The 13,204-nt window shown below is 56.4% G+C and overlaps 1 protein-coding gene across 2 annotated transcripts in view; it reads left to right on the top strand.

The window, feature by feature from the left end:
• LOC133354337 (A disintegrin and metalloproteinase with thrombospondin motifs 3-like) overlaps nt 1-13,204 on the top strand; it is a 78,164-nt gene that overhangs the window by 8,080 nt on the left and 56,880 nt on the right. For both annotated transcript variants that reach the window (XM_061571092.1, XM_061571091.1), the window contains exon 3: nt 6,812-6,989. In XM_061571092.1, the coding sequence (XP_061427076.1) occupies nt 6,812-6,989 (178 nt within the window). The remainder of the gene's footprint in view (nt 1-6,811; nt 6,990-13,204) is intronic.

Here is a 13,204-nt window from a genome sequence, read left to right as displayed (position 1 = left end):
AAAAGTAGCTACATATGTAGCTATGGGCCCGCACTTTCAAGGGCCCCGCGCTAAATGCTTTCAGGCTATCAATTCCGGTTCAGTGATTCTGCTCTATTACCATAGTACTATACCGCCTTCAACTTTTATGAACGACTGGGTGTTTAAGGTTAGCGATTTGTCATATTATCTGGCTGTATAGCAAATGAAAAAATACAATTACTTTACTGTGCAAGTAAAACATTTGTGTTTTAGTATTTACGTGTTTTTTTTAAATTAAGGCCCCTTTATAACATACTAGCTTTGCCCGAGACTTGGATTCTTGTCTTGGATTAATAGACGGCCTACCCGGAGGGTGGTGGGGGGGGGATGCGTGACGTCAGCAGGCACACTGCCTGACGCTGCCGCATATGGGTGACATCACAGATGTGTCTATTTTATGACTTTTTGCATTTTGTACAGTGTGGAATCTACACACATGCCAAATTTCAAATTTGTTCCATGTTGGGAAGTATGCTAAACATTTCGAACAAGACACACATATTCACAAATTCCCCTTTTACATATATATAGATGCTACAGGCCCCACACTAGCTTAATCCGGCACTGATCACGGCGCGCTTCAGTTGTTACCGGGGCGAGAGTCTGGGAGCTCGGTAATTGGTAACGAGATTTTTTTCTTTCCCCCGTCCTCAAAGCTCGTTCCGGCGGCCCCGTTGCCTCTGCAGTCGTACAGTAGAGAGCAGGGTAAGCAGCGCAGTGGTGACAACGCGCGCCTCACGGCAAGAGGGGCCTAGGTTCAATTCCCGACCTGAGCGTTATTTGTGTGGAGTTTGTATGATCTCACCCTGGTTTGCAGAGTGTGCGTTAACGCGAGTCCGGTTTGTGTTGGGTTGGCACAGTAGCGGGGTACAGCTGGTGCATCTAATTGTCATCTTAGTCGGCCAACCCATGGCACCTGAGTCTGTCCCGAGACCTCCGGTCAGCAGCGAGCCTTCGACACTTCACGTGGCCTCAAAGTGCACCTGGCCTGGCACAGGCACCGTGGTAACGTCACCGTCACTTAGTGGCGAATGGCAGGTTTTGGTGTGGAGTTGGTATGTTCTCCCCCTGTTTTGCATGGGTTTCCTGTGGATCCTCCAGTTTCCTCTCTACAAAAAAACAACCATACACTCTGACTGGTATTGGCTCAAACCATTTCCCCAATGTTGCAAAATAACCTGCAAATTACTCAATTGGGAATCACACGTGTGGCAGCAACATTGCTGCAGTCTTGACACTCTGCGAGGCTTTCCTGGGTAAACAAACGTAGTAGAGGTCGTGGTAATAATAAAAATAATAAAAATCGTGACACCACGGATTGGCTGGCGGAGCGTGAACGGCTGAGCTTGAGGATCAGCGCGGCCGTGCTTGCCTGCGCGGTGCCAGCGTGCCCCCACGCTGAACATGATAAGCCTCTTCAGCCTTGTTTAGATTGGGCCCTTGCCTGGCTTCACGTTTCTGTTGATGTTTGATTTGTACGAAAGCGACGTTTCACTTGACAACAACAACAAAAAATAAATCCCCGCACACGCTCTCGATTGTAAACCGCACGCGCGTGATGCGAATGTTTGCATACAACCTCGTTCGAGATTCGGAGTGCAACGACGCGTCTGTCGATTCCTCCGTTCGTGTTGATTCTCGGGCTCGCGGTACGCGCGTGGTCAGGGACGATCGTGCTCGATTCGTACAAGTTGTACGTAACGGGGATCGGGCGACCCACGCCGCCGCTAGAGGCCGTTACGGTCGCCGCAGCGGCTAAAATAAAAGAAAGGAAACTATTTCTTAAATCGAATCGCGATGCAAAATTACGACAATTCAATGTCTTGCCCTCGAGGGAGCTGAGTCGTCCCACCCCGAGTACACGAGCAGTAATTGTACTACAGAGACGGGCTCGTTAAATGAACGCAGCTGTGTCCGTTGATGAGACCCAGAGGGGGCCCGATGGACTAAAAGTATTGTTATAAATACGTGGAGTAAATAAAGAGGGGATATTTATTTGGTTATTTATGGGGTTTTATTTCCCGTGACGTTCCCCAACAGTGGATAACGAATTTCCTTTCGGCACTAGTTCGTCACTGTCAACTTCCGTGACGACGTGCTGAGTTTGCGGGTTTCTCCCTGGTGTTTTGAGATGCTGGCACATTTAGGGTCCGTCGTAATGGTGGTGCCCAGCGCTTTGTCCACTGCTGGATGAAGGCCTCCCCGCGCCATGTCAGTCACGTGGCTGTTGTTTGACCATACTTCACCACGCAGGTTGCTGCGATTTGGTGAAGGTGGGGCGGCTCGGCACAGGTTCAGATGTCACTCGCCACCGAATTTAGCCGTGGCCAGCAATTGAACTTGGGGCTCCGAGTTCAGAGCGCAGCGCGCTAACCACTGTACCACCGCTCCCCAACTTGCCCGGTATAGATATCCAAATTGCGTTGCATTGCATCGCCGTGACAGATGCCTCCAGAGCAACCGCCGTGCTGTAAATAAAATAAAAATACGCAGATTTGTAACGCAGAGCACAGCTTTCTTTCGATCAGAGGCGCCGGAAACCGCAGGCGATCGCTTGGGAATGCAGCCCAAACCCGCGCCGGCAATCGCCCAAGCTCTGCGGTTCTACATTGCGATGTTCGGCCAACTCCATCGATGGGCAAATTGCACACGAGCCGCGTTGTCACGACAGACGTGACGGCACGAACGCGTCCTTGGTGCCCGGTGTGGTCAGGTGGGGTGAGCGCGAAGGGGCATTCGTCCGTGGGGTGTGCCCCCCGTGCACCCCGTGCCCCCCGTGCCACCGTGCGTATTCGTGGCGCCGCTATTTAGAGAGCGCCCATTAATCTTAGCGGGCGCTCGTTGCGGAGGCGGCGGCGGTGGTGGCTTAGCGCGGCGGAGGGATTTGAATAGTCAGCACCAGACGGTGCCACTGTATTAATGTTGAGCCCTGGCAGACCACTTTCTATTTGCCGTAATTAATCCCAGGCTCTCGTGCGGCTTGCCTCGTTGGTTTCTTAACGAGAGAGGTTGTCGCGGGAGCGGGAGGGGGGGGGTTGGCGGTGATGTTTAGCGGGACTCACGGTGGCTAGGAGATCTGCATTCACATCGGTGAAGTATAAACAACAACAACAGCAGCAGCAGCAGATTTGTCGCCGATGTTGGCATGCTACGTGAAGTGGGAGCGCTGCTACTGCTGCTGCGATGAAATTGCATCCACTCCATGCTTCGGTGGTTCACATCCAGCGAAGCGGCGTTCGCCAGTTGTTTGCCAATCGGTCGTTTCCGTCCGATGTTCTTTTTTCCGAGAGCGCCCTCCGATGCTTCCGTCTCCAATAAAGTTGGCGAATCGGCCCGGCCGACAGCAGCCCGGTGTGACAACGTCGCGAGATTCGTGCCACATCGCCGTGCCTGTGGTTGAGCGTGGGGAGCGTTGGCGCAGTGGGTTGCCACGTTGTGCTACGAGCCCGGCGACCCGAGTTCGATTGCCGCTCACGGCCAACACCATTGACGGTTATCCGAACCGGTCGTGGGCCTCCCCTAGATAGACTCGACCTGAAACGAGTACCTGGTGCGATGTGTAAAAAAACATGGCCACTGGAGAGATAAAGGCGGTCGGGCGTGGTGCTGGTCACCTACCGTCTTGTGCATCGTGCCAGCCTTCATAGGTGCTCGTTAACAGCACTTTCCCTAACAGTGCGTTTAAGGCTATGTGGGGGATCTTTGTCTTTGTGTGTGTGCCTGCACCGCCGGGACTCGCGGCCCGTCCCACCCTATCGCGCCAGAGTGAGAGGATTTAGAAGCGCGGGTTTTTTCGGGATGAAAATCGAGACACCGCATTTCTCGCGCGGCACTTTGGCAATCGCCTCTCCGCGTCGCGTTTGTCCGGGTAATGAAGCTGCACCGCCCCTCCCCGCACTCGCAAACGCCGCGTGGCCGTGCAGAGTGGACGGCAGGCTGGATGGGATGGCGAGGTGGTGGGGGGGTGGGCGGGTTCATGTTCGCCCATCTGGGTGTCTGTGGTTATTTGTCTCCTGTCCCTTCCGATCCATTGGCTTGTCTGTGTGTGTCTGTGTCTGTGTGTGGGAGTGGAGGTGTAGCGGTTAGCACGCTGCGCTATGTATGTCTGTGTGTGTCTGTGTGTGGGAGTGGTGGCATAGCGGTCAGCGCGCTGCGCTATGAACCCGGCGACTCGGGTTCGATTCCCGCTCACGGCCAACACCGGTGACGATTATCTGAACCGGTCCTGGGCCTCCCCTAGGTCGACTGAGCCTCAAATGAAAACCTCGTGCGGTGTGTAAACATGGCCACTAGGGAGACAAAGGCGGTCGGGCATGTTGCTGATCACACACCCCCCCCGTGTGCCGTTCCAGCCTTCATAGGTGCTCGCTTACAGCACTTGCTCCAACGGTCTGTTAAGGCTATGCAGGGGATCTTTGTCTCCATCTGTCCCCGTGTGAGTGTTCGTGTGAGCGTCTGTGAGTGTCCCTGTGTTATCTAACCCTAACCTGCATGTGTCCGCGTGTCCCTCCGCGTGTCTGTGAAGACAGACTGGCTGTCTCCCACAGTGTGTCTCTCTGTGGTCTCTCCCTGCGTTTCACTTGCACCTGTGAGCCCTGTTGGTGTCTGGCTTCTGCTGTCTAGGCTATCCCACAGACCGTGCTCTGTTTGGCGATGTGCGTGGCTTTTTATTTAATCTACGTACGTACCCGTGTAACCCCCGCGCACGTGCGTGCGCACGTGCATGTCTGCGCATCGGTCGGTCATTCGGCCGTCCGGACAGAGACCTTTATTTTGTGCGAGCACTGACCCCAATGAACCACCGCCATCTCTCTTGCAACGGAGAAATGGGATGAATATTCAGAAGGAAATTTGAGAACGGGGAGCAAAATGTTCGGTCAAGCCACGGGCACTTCACTGTGTGACAATGAACAACGCGCTGTGCCGTGACAAGAGGACACGTGGTGCAGAGGGCAAGCTCTCTTCATCGAGGGTCTCCCAGCAATGAACATTGATGTAGTGTACTGACAGCCATTAGAGGCAGCGGTGTTTATCATCGTATTGAAAACCAAAAATAGATTAATCGATTTGAATTAGTCGATAGAATCGCGATGCAGGAGGGGGGAGACTTGTCCGATCCCGGGTAAATCTGCAATAATGATGATGATGCAGAGACGGGCTTGTGAAACATATGCTGCTGCATCTATTGACGAAGCCCAGAAGGTTGAACTGGGTCCAGCAGTATTGCTTGCTGAAACAATAGGGCGTTGGGTGAACATTCGCCTGGCAGGCGTGTGCGCCGATGGACGAACACGTTATTTTAATTACGTGGAGAAAAGACGGTGAATAATAATTTATTTTTACTCTAGAATTTTCCTGCGATAAACCATGACAATTCAGTGAACCGCAAGAGAGGGGGGGGGGGGAGGAGTGGGGTGGGGATATTGAAGCTATTTAACTAAACTATTTGTTCTTTTACCAAGTAAGGCCCTCCTGAGCTATGTAGCACTATTCAGAAGCGACCTGGCCATCACAAATGATAGCTCAACGAAGTGGATTATCGTCGCGTGGGAATTTACGGCAGCCGAATACTCTCAGCGCACGGTCATTCTAAATGCGGAGAAAAAAACCGGAGGGCCCCCAGAGAACAGGCAAACTCCAAATATACAGCAGCAGGCGTCAGGGTCGGGATCGAATTTACGACCTCCTGCATACCTGGCGAGGTAGTTCACATCTCCTAGCCACCGTGATGATGGGAGAGAGAGAGACACGCAAACTCCAAATATACAGCAGCAGGCGTCAGGGTCGGGATCGAATTCACGACCTCCAACATACCAGGTGAGGGAGTTAACATCTCCTAGCCACCGTGATGATGATGAGAGAGAGAGAGACATGCAAACTCCAAATATACAGCAGCAGGCATCAGGGTCGGGAACGAATTCATGACCTCCTGCATACCAGGCGAGGTAGTTAACATCTCCTAGCCATCGTGATGATGGGAGAGAGAGAGAACACGCAAACTTCAAATATACAGCAGCAGGCGTCAGGGTCGGGATCGAACCCACGACCTCCTGCATACCAGGTGAGGTAGTTAACATCTCCTAGCCACCGTGATGATGGGAAAGAGAGACACGCAAACTCCATATATACAACAGGCGTCAGGGTCGGGATCGAGCCCACGACCTCCTGCACACCAGGCGAGGCATTAAACATCTCGCCACCACTCCATCTCGTGGGGGGGGGGGGGGGGGGGTATACGAGGCTACCTCCGTGTGCAAGCGAATGGATCCCGGCCTTATTTTGAGCAATCGCCACGCTTTCCTCTGTCATGGGCAAAGCCACGGGAAAAGAAGCCGAGAGGTATTTTGAATGCAGGTGAAGGCGGTGGACGCTGGGAGAGTTATGGAATGATTTTGTAGAGCAGGTAAGCAGCTTGGTACTCGGAGTAAGACGGTGCTGTAGATGCAGTTCGGAAATAGAGGCTGCGATGGGCGGGACACGAGTGCAGGGTGAAGGAGGGCAGGCCACCGACACGGGCATCAGAGTGGCACCCAGAGGTCGGTGACCTCAAGTGGTTTTGACGAGTCCGTAAGAGAGGTCCCTCGAGGTTGAGTGTCGGGTTCGTGACATCGAGGGGATCTAGCAGGAGGGAGGAAGCGACGACATAGTGTCGCACGATCGCCGGCGTTGGCCGTGACGTCCGCTCGACTTGACCTCTGCTGCGAGCGTCCAATCGACGGCTCTCGCTCCGACGCCCTCCGCCGCCCGCCCGACCGCCTCCCGGGCTGACCCCTCGACCTCTCGCCCGCAGGCCGGCCTCATCCACACGCAGGACGACGACTTCTTCATCGAGCCGCTGGAGCGAGGACGTCGGGCGGAGGAGACTGAGGGAGGGGAGGGAGGCCGCACGCACGTCGTGTACCGCCGGTCCGCCGCTGCCGCCGGCGCCTTCCCGCACAACGTCACGTCCGCGCCAGGCCCCGCCACCGGTACGTCGACGCCGCGATCGCGCCGCCCTCGGCCCGGGGTCGTCGGGAGCCATTGAGCCACTTGCTGCTCCTTATGCTGTTGTGGAGCGCGGACGGCGGGCGGCTCGCCGAGCGTGACGCGGTGCTCCGTGTGCGCCGCGTCACGTGCGGTTTGGGTGCCCCTCCCTCGCTCGTCCCACGGGGCCTGTGGCAACGAAGAAACAAACAAACGTGCGGACAGATGTACGCACGCGGGAACGAAGTGGGATGGACGCGTGTGTGTCATTACCTTTGTGCCAGTGTGTGTGTGCCCGTGTGTTTTCCCATGTGTGGCAAAGTGCTTCTGGTTTGATTGCCATGTTGTGATCGCAACCACCTCGGGTGGGTCGTCACTTGTCTCCTGGGGATAAAAGAAGAACCGATTCAAATAAACGAGCGGCTCTCATCTTGTAGTTGCACCCCTTGGCTGCTTGACCTCTGGGCTGCTTGACCTCTGGGCTGCTTGACCTCTGGGCTGCGTGACCCCTGGCTGCGTGACCCCTGGCTGCGTGACCTTGGACTGCTTCTTGTACATGTCACGATATTGCATCTCGCCTACACTTAGAGGGTGATGCATCGTTGCTGTGGCTAGCATGCTACGCTATGGATCCAGCCACACGAGTTCGACTCCCGTTACGGCTAACATCAGTGGCGAGCGATATCGGAACCGGTCCTGAGCTCCCCCTCTCACCTACCGCCGTTGACCAGCGTGGTCGAGTACGGTCACACGAACCTCGAGATCGACGGACCGTGAAGAGGCCTTCATCCAGCAGTGGGATTGATAATTACACCGCTCCAGTGACATCACAGCATTGGCATCGCTTCAAATGCATGGGAGTGATGCCACGGAAGTGCTCGAGTGGCCACGCTTTGCCACGACTTTGAAATCTTTTCCACATTAATGAGGTCTCGGACTCTCGTGGTGCGCGGGCCAGGCCGCACACGACGTACCTCGGGGTGTGGCGACAAGATAAGAGCCGTTTGTCGTTGCCTCGGTTTACATTCCTACGCGTCGGTGTCACCGTTACGGCTGCCGCCGCTGCGCTCACTCCGTAATCCATGCGGCACGCAATGATTCACCGGCCCGGCGAGGGAGGGGGTGGGGAGGTGTCGCGGTTCAATTTAGAAATCGATTTACAAACATTGCCTCGTTTTTACCATCTCGATTGTATTGCTTCTCCTCGTCTCGTTGGTCTTGTCGGCCTACATCTAACAGGGAGCGTGTTGCGTTTTTGTACGTTGTTTGGTAACTGGGTTAGAGCCATTAACCTGTTTAATTCACAGGTTGCCGACATCCAATGGCAGAGCCAGGATTTTCAGGTAGGGGGGGCAACCCCTCCAGCAATGAAAAATGATAGAGGAGTTGTTAATAAGTAAGGAGTTGTTCGTAAGTAAGGACTTGTTCCTTGTTTTTTATTCGACGCGTGTGCGGTGATGGCCCAGCCATCGACCGAGGGTCAAATTCGAACCGCGTTGTGTGATCGGCATCACGCTCGCTGAAGGTGTTTGCCTTTAGTGAAGTCGTGTACTGAATACGCAACTGCGCACAATTCTGTGAGTCACTAATAACTGCTCTGCCGTTACTTATTATTGCCAATTATGGACTCAGACTATTGTCCTGTCATCTCATAGAGTCCCAGGCACATAATAATATGCTACACAGTGGCAGTGGGGGTCGCATAATGCCGATTTATCACTAATAAACCCCAATGATCCGATCGAAATTAGGGGGATCATTGGAGGGGCACGTGGCACCCCCCCCCCCCCCCCCCCCCACCGACCTCTGTGCTCGATCCCAGACTCTCAACTGCACTGGATCAGTGCTTGGACACGACCTCGTGCGTCGCGTCGCCTGCCTCGTGTTGCGTTCTGAGCCGAGTGGATGCGGCCCGAAGCCTCGCTGGAAAACCTAGCCTGGCACGCGGCCCGAGGCCTGGCTGGGAAACCTAGCCTGGTACGCGGCACGTGGCCAAAGATGCGGTGGAGCGAGGCAGCCGTGTGGGGACGGGTCGCGGTTATTTGGGGGTCTTTTGCATTTCGTCATTTATCTCGGTGCCAGGGGTCCACTCCGGCCCCTCGCTTTGGCGCGCGTGGCGGTAACGAGTGGCGGTAACGAGGCGGTAACCCGAGAGGTGCGTCGTTAAATTCACATTGGGCGGTCTGCATGGGCCGTGAGCCGTGAGCCGTGAGCGTTCCCGACCGGGTGCGCCGGGGGCTGGCGTGGGTGCTGGAACTGGTGAGAAGTTTCATCCTCGCCGGGTTTTTTTTTCCACCACTCAACGATATTTTCTCGTAAACTTAATTTCTTCCACTGCCAGATTTTCGTAAATGTATTCATTCCCCTCGGTTCATTCATCAACTTTATTAGGCGGGCGCCCGTCGGAGCGGTGGTGCAGCGGTTAGCGCACTGCACTACGAACCTAGCACACCTAAGTTCGATTCCCAGCCACGGCTGTTATCAGTGAAGAGTTACATCTGACACCGGACTTGTTTCCAACCCCACCCGTCGGCTCCCTTCTTCATGACTTCACCATCTCCGTACTGACTAGCGTGGTGAAGTATGGTCAAGCAACGTCCATGGCCAACCAGCCTTGGGTAGGCCTTCCTCCGGCAGTGGATTGACAAAAGCGTGCACATGGTGTAATGTTTTTTTATTGGTGGTGGGTGGGTGGGTGGGGGAGATAGCGGCATTGGGGACCAGTTCCGCTATGGCTCGCCACTGATGTTAGCCGTGTCTGGGAATTGAACTCCGACCCCCGCCGGCAGCAGCCGCCGCCGCCGCGTCCCCACCACGATGCGCGAGACTTCGTCCCGTGTGCGGCGAGGGTCGCGACCGGCGGGGCACCCTCCACGCCGCGCTGCGCCGCCAAACTAAAAGAGCGGCCCACCCCCCCCCCCCGGTTGCTCGCTCGTCGCGCCTCATAAAAGCGACGCGGCGAGTGTTAATTGATTTAAATGCGTCCCACATGCCGCGGCGGCGGACACTCCCGGCCAGACCGCACTGCCCCGGCGTCTCCGTTTCACCGCTTGGGCCGCCGCACTTCCTCTCGTTAGCGGAGCCCTTCAGCGCGGTTCCAGGTTGTTGTTTTGTTTTATTCCCCTCGTCGGCGCTAGCCCCCTTGTGTTTTTCATTCGTTATTTTGTCCCATTTGGTTTTTAGTTTCGGGACTTTATTATTATTTTTATGATTTTGTCTCGGGGCGAGTGATGTGCCGGAGCATGTCGACGCGTGCGTTAGCGCGCGCGTGGGAGGCTTGCGCCGCTGCCAACCGCCGGTGTCCGCTCGTTGACGTCATTAATCTCGTTGGGTTCCGCTTGTTTACCCGGGACAGCCTCGCCGAGTCCCAAGGACTCCTTCGGGAGGGTCCTGCCAAGTTTTCGGAGTGGAGGCGGTGGCGTTGCCATGCGCGGTGCCCATCGAGTAACGAGCGGGTAAAGTGTCAGCACTGCCGTGTTTTGACCAATTCCAGTTGCATTGGACGTGTGGGGTTTTCTCTGCTCTGGTGATGCAGTGGCCGTTCTTCGTAGCACCTGGGGAGAAGCGGAGTGAGTAATGTTTACCACAAACCATCATGAAACGCCTCCTCTTACCCGCACGGCGCACTTTTGTAGGCCTTGCCCACGGGAGAAGCCTCGTTCTTTGACATCACGGGAGCCGTCGCTTCGAGCAGAGGGAACCGGGTTGAACGCGGCACGCCGAGCGCCAGGCTGGCCCCAGCAGCGGTGCCTGCCCCTCGTCTGCCCCTGGCGTCCGTGTGACTCCGGTTGCGTCTTACCTGTGCCCACCTTTTCCAGACAAGCAGGCAGTCCTGCGGTCGGGCAGTCCAAGCAGAACCTCTTGCCCTCCCCTCCTAGCTGCCCCATAGCGTCTCCTACCTCGTGGATGGTTGCCATGGGAGCCCGTGGACTGCATATTGCTAGGCCCGAGAAATACGTCTGCCTTTCTCTCTGTCCATCCGTGTGCCTGTCTGTCTGTCAATAGGCAATCTATGTGTGTGTGTGTGTCCGGCGCACAGCTCACCCACACCAGTACTAAACTCGCCGCACAGCTCAGCACAAGCAGCCCTTGGCAGACTTGTGGAGCAAGTGCTGTTGACCAGCAGCACCTATGAAGGCCACAAGACCCATGAGCGGGGCGGGTGGCCAGCACCACGCCCAGCCGCCTTTGACTCCCTTGACTGAGAAAGACATACAGACATACAGACGCACGCACACACGCACACGTGTTAACACGGACGGCTGCTGCGTGCCTGTGTGTGCGGTCTGTGATGATGTGAGCCCGAGGCAGATGCTGAGGCAGATTGACGGCGATAAGAGACCTTAATCCGTGCTCGGATCCTTTTAAACGGCCGGTTGTACTTTCTTTGCACCCCTTGCGGATTTCTCTCGTACATTTCTTTATTTTGTAATTTCAGTCCCTCGCTCCGGGCCAGCAGAAATACCGCACGTTGCCAGTCACCTCCAGCGCAGCACTCTCTCTCTCTCTCACTCGCGCGTTGTTCCGAGCGGAGCGGAGCGCGGGGTTTGGTTTGGACGCGGCGCGGCGGCGGCGTGGCCTCTGTCCACGCAGGTGTGGGCTCGCCGTGGCCGGTCGAGCGCGTGCCCTCGGCCGTCCGCCGCGACGTTTGGCGACGAGGAGAGCGCCCCTCCTCCACCCCCCCCCCCCCCCCTTGCTCGACTCGGTCGCGCGGATAGCCCAGAGATGGTCCGGGAACGTCGCACGACGCATTTCCGCGATCCGACCGGACGTCGTGGTCTCCCGATTATCAGACGTACTGCCCCCCCCCCCCCCCCCACTACGCCCCCCCTCCCTACCGAAGTATTGCAAAGTAAACGTTGGGGGTTGCAACCGTCCGGGAGGCCGTGTTTCAATCGAGCCGGGTAGCTGACGCTGACGGGCGGTATCGCACCGTAAGCCTCGTGTGGTGACGGGCCGCGTGGACCCGCGGCCTGCGGGCCCGGCGCCGGGAGGCTGGGCCCGAGCAGGGCCGGGGGCGGTGGGGCGGCTCCGTGGTGCCTCGTTGGCGCCCTGTCCCCCGGCCTAGGCCGCCCAAGTTCAACCCCAACCACAGACGGACGACTCATCCCAACTCGTCCCCCACCGCCTCTTGTTGGGTGGACGTCGCCGTTCTCTTTTGCCACTTACAAATACAATGTTAGCACGGATCTTATTTTTAGTCGGTGAGGATTCGTGAGCTGCTGGAGGGTGCGAGGGGCACTTTGGCCTCCTTGGAGATGCGTTCCAGGACTTGTTGACCCCTTGCACGGGGCGGGAGGGGGGGCCGTAGGGGCAGAGGTCGGCTGAAATCGCGGAGGAGGACGTCTGTGTAAGAGCAGCGCTATGCGACGAGAGGAACGCACGGCCGGGTTGGACGCCGACCAATTAGGCCATTACATAAGAGCCTTCGTAATAACATCGCTCGTTTGGCGAATTAAGTGTGGGCAAACCGCAGAGTGCATGAGTAAGTGAGTGAGTGCGTGCGTGCGTGCTTTTGTGTGTGTGTGCGTGTGTGCGTGTGTGCGTGCGTGGGCAGTGCCCGTTCTGGCTGACCGCCGGGCCGGCACGGCTGCCAGGGTGTGAGGCGGCGGAGGTTCCGGAGCACTGTGACACTCGCACGGGAGGGAGAAGTGTTGCTGCTGCTGCTGCTGTTGTTGCTGTTGTTGGTGTTGTTGTTGTTGTTGTGGTGTCGCCAGAGGTGGTGAGAACGCAGGAGACCAGGACAGCGTCTCGCGCATCTCGCGTGCAACAGTGACCTGCGCCACTAAAAATGACAGCTCCCAGTAACAACGTGTAAGCAAAGTACAGCAATTTGAAGCAATGATAATTCAGAGCAAACACAATCAATTACAAATCAAAGCAAAAATAATTGCATTCCAATGCACAAACGTCATCAATATTAAATAAAATAATAGCCATTGAAGCAAAGCGATTGCCAAAACACCGTCGCCTATTGCGTGAGAGTGCGTCCCCTTTTAGGGCAGCGTTGTGGACGAGGAGCGATCAGTTTGTGCAGCTTCATGCTCGCGCTCGCCTGCCGCAGCGGCGTCACGAGCCAGTGTCCACTCGCGGGAGCCTCTCGCCTGGGTCCGTGGCCTCCCTCCCCTCCGGCCCCGACCTGCGGGTCGCGTGGCCTCGCCTGAACCCAAGGCCGGCCCCGGGGGCGTTTAGCGTGCAGCGCCGCCGCCGCTGGGAAGCC

This window comes from Lethenteron reissneri, chromosome 47, assembly GCF_015708825.2.
Source record: "Lethenteron reissneri isolate LAM-NWPU_2019-01 chromosome 47, ASM1570882v1, whole genome shotgun sequence".
In the NCBI taxonomy this organism is placed as follows: Eukaryota; Metazoa; Chordata; class Hyperoartia; order Petromyzontiformes; family Petromyzontidae; genus Lethenteron; species Lethenteron reissneri.
This window is presented reverse-complemented; position numbering and strand designations above follow the sequence as displayed.